This window comes from Macadamia integrifolia, chromosome 2 (genome assembly GCF_013358625.1).
Source record: "Macadamia integrifolia cultivar HAES 741 chromosome 2, SCU_Mint_v3, whole genome shotgun sequence".
Classification (NCBI taxonomy): domain Eukaryota; kingdom Viridiplantae; phylum Streptophyta; class Magnoliopsida; order Proteales; family Proteaceae; genus Macadamia; species Macadamia integrifolia.
The window spans coordinates 35788448-35789079 of record NC_056558.1 but is presented as its reverse complement, the minus strand read 5'-3'; the positions used below and the strand labels follow the sequence as shown (position 1 = coordinate 35789079).

Below are 632 nucleotides of genomic sequence, written 5' to 3'. Positions count from 1 at the left end.
ATGAAAAAAAGACAATCAGTTCAAAATTCAAATTGAAGCCCAAAATTCACAAAGCAGAAGGGAAGAAATAGAAATTTATATCTTATATCCTATATCCTATGTCCTATATACTTTATAACTTCTCATGTTGAACCCCCAAAAATAGGGGAGAAAAGAGAATAAAAATCTAACTATATGCGCCAATAAATCTTCACAATCTGATCCAGCTATGCAGTAATTACTTTGCGGGCCGGGCAAACAGCTTAAAAGGGGGCATTTGAGATCTTCCCATTCACACACACTGACAGACACACGTTACAGAAAAGAGGAGTAGTTGCTTTCTCCTTTCGGTGCAAATTTCATTAGAGAAGAAGAGATGGGTAGCAGTTACTTTGGAGAGCCAAGCTTAGGAAATGGAAGAGCTGGTGGGTCTTCAAGGAAAAACAAGAAGACCAACTCAGACAAACCAAAGCAACCTCAGAGAGGCCTTGGTGTTGCTCAATTAGAGAAGATCAGATTACACAATCAAATGAATTGCAACTATCTTCCTTCTCTTCACAATCCCTATCACACTCATCTCAACCAGGTCCCTTAATTTTCTGTTTGTTTTCCTTCTTGCTCAAGAAAAAAATCCCTCCTTCCTCCCCCCCCCC

The 632-nt window shown here is 39.6% G+C and overlaps 1 protein-coding gene across 1 annotated transcript in view; it reads left to right on the top strand.

Moving 5' to 3' along the window:
• The first annotated feature begins 236 nt into the window (after positions 1-236).
• The window catches only part of LOC122089311 (protein SPEAR3-like), a 1336-nt gene continuing 940 nt past the window's right edge, over positions 237-632 (top strand). Inside the window, exon 1 of the mRNA XM_042658935.1 lies at positions 237-565. Within this exon, the coding sequence (XP_042514869.1) occupies positions 356-565 (210 nt within the window). The 5' untranslated portion in view covers positions 237-355. The remainder of the gene's footprint in view (positions 566-632) is intronic.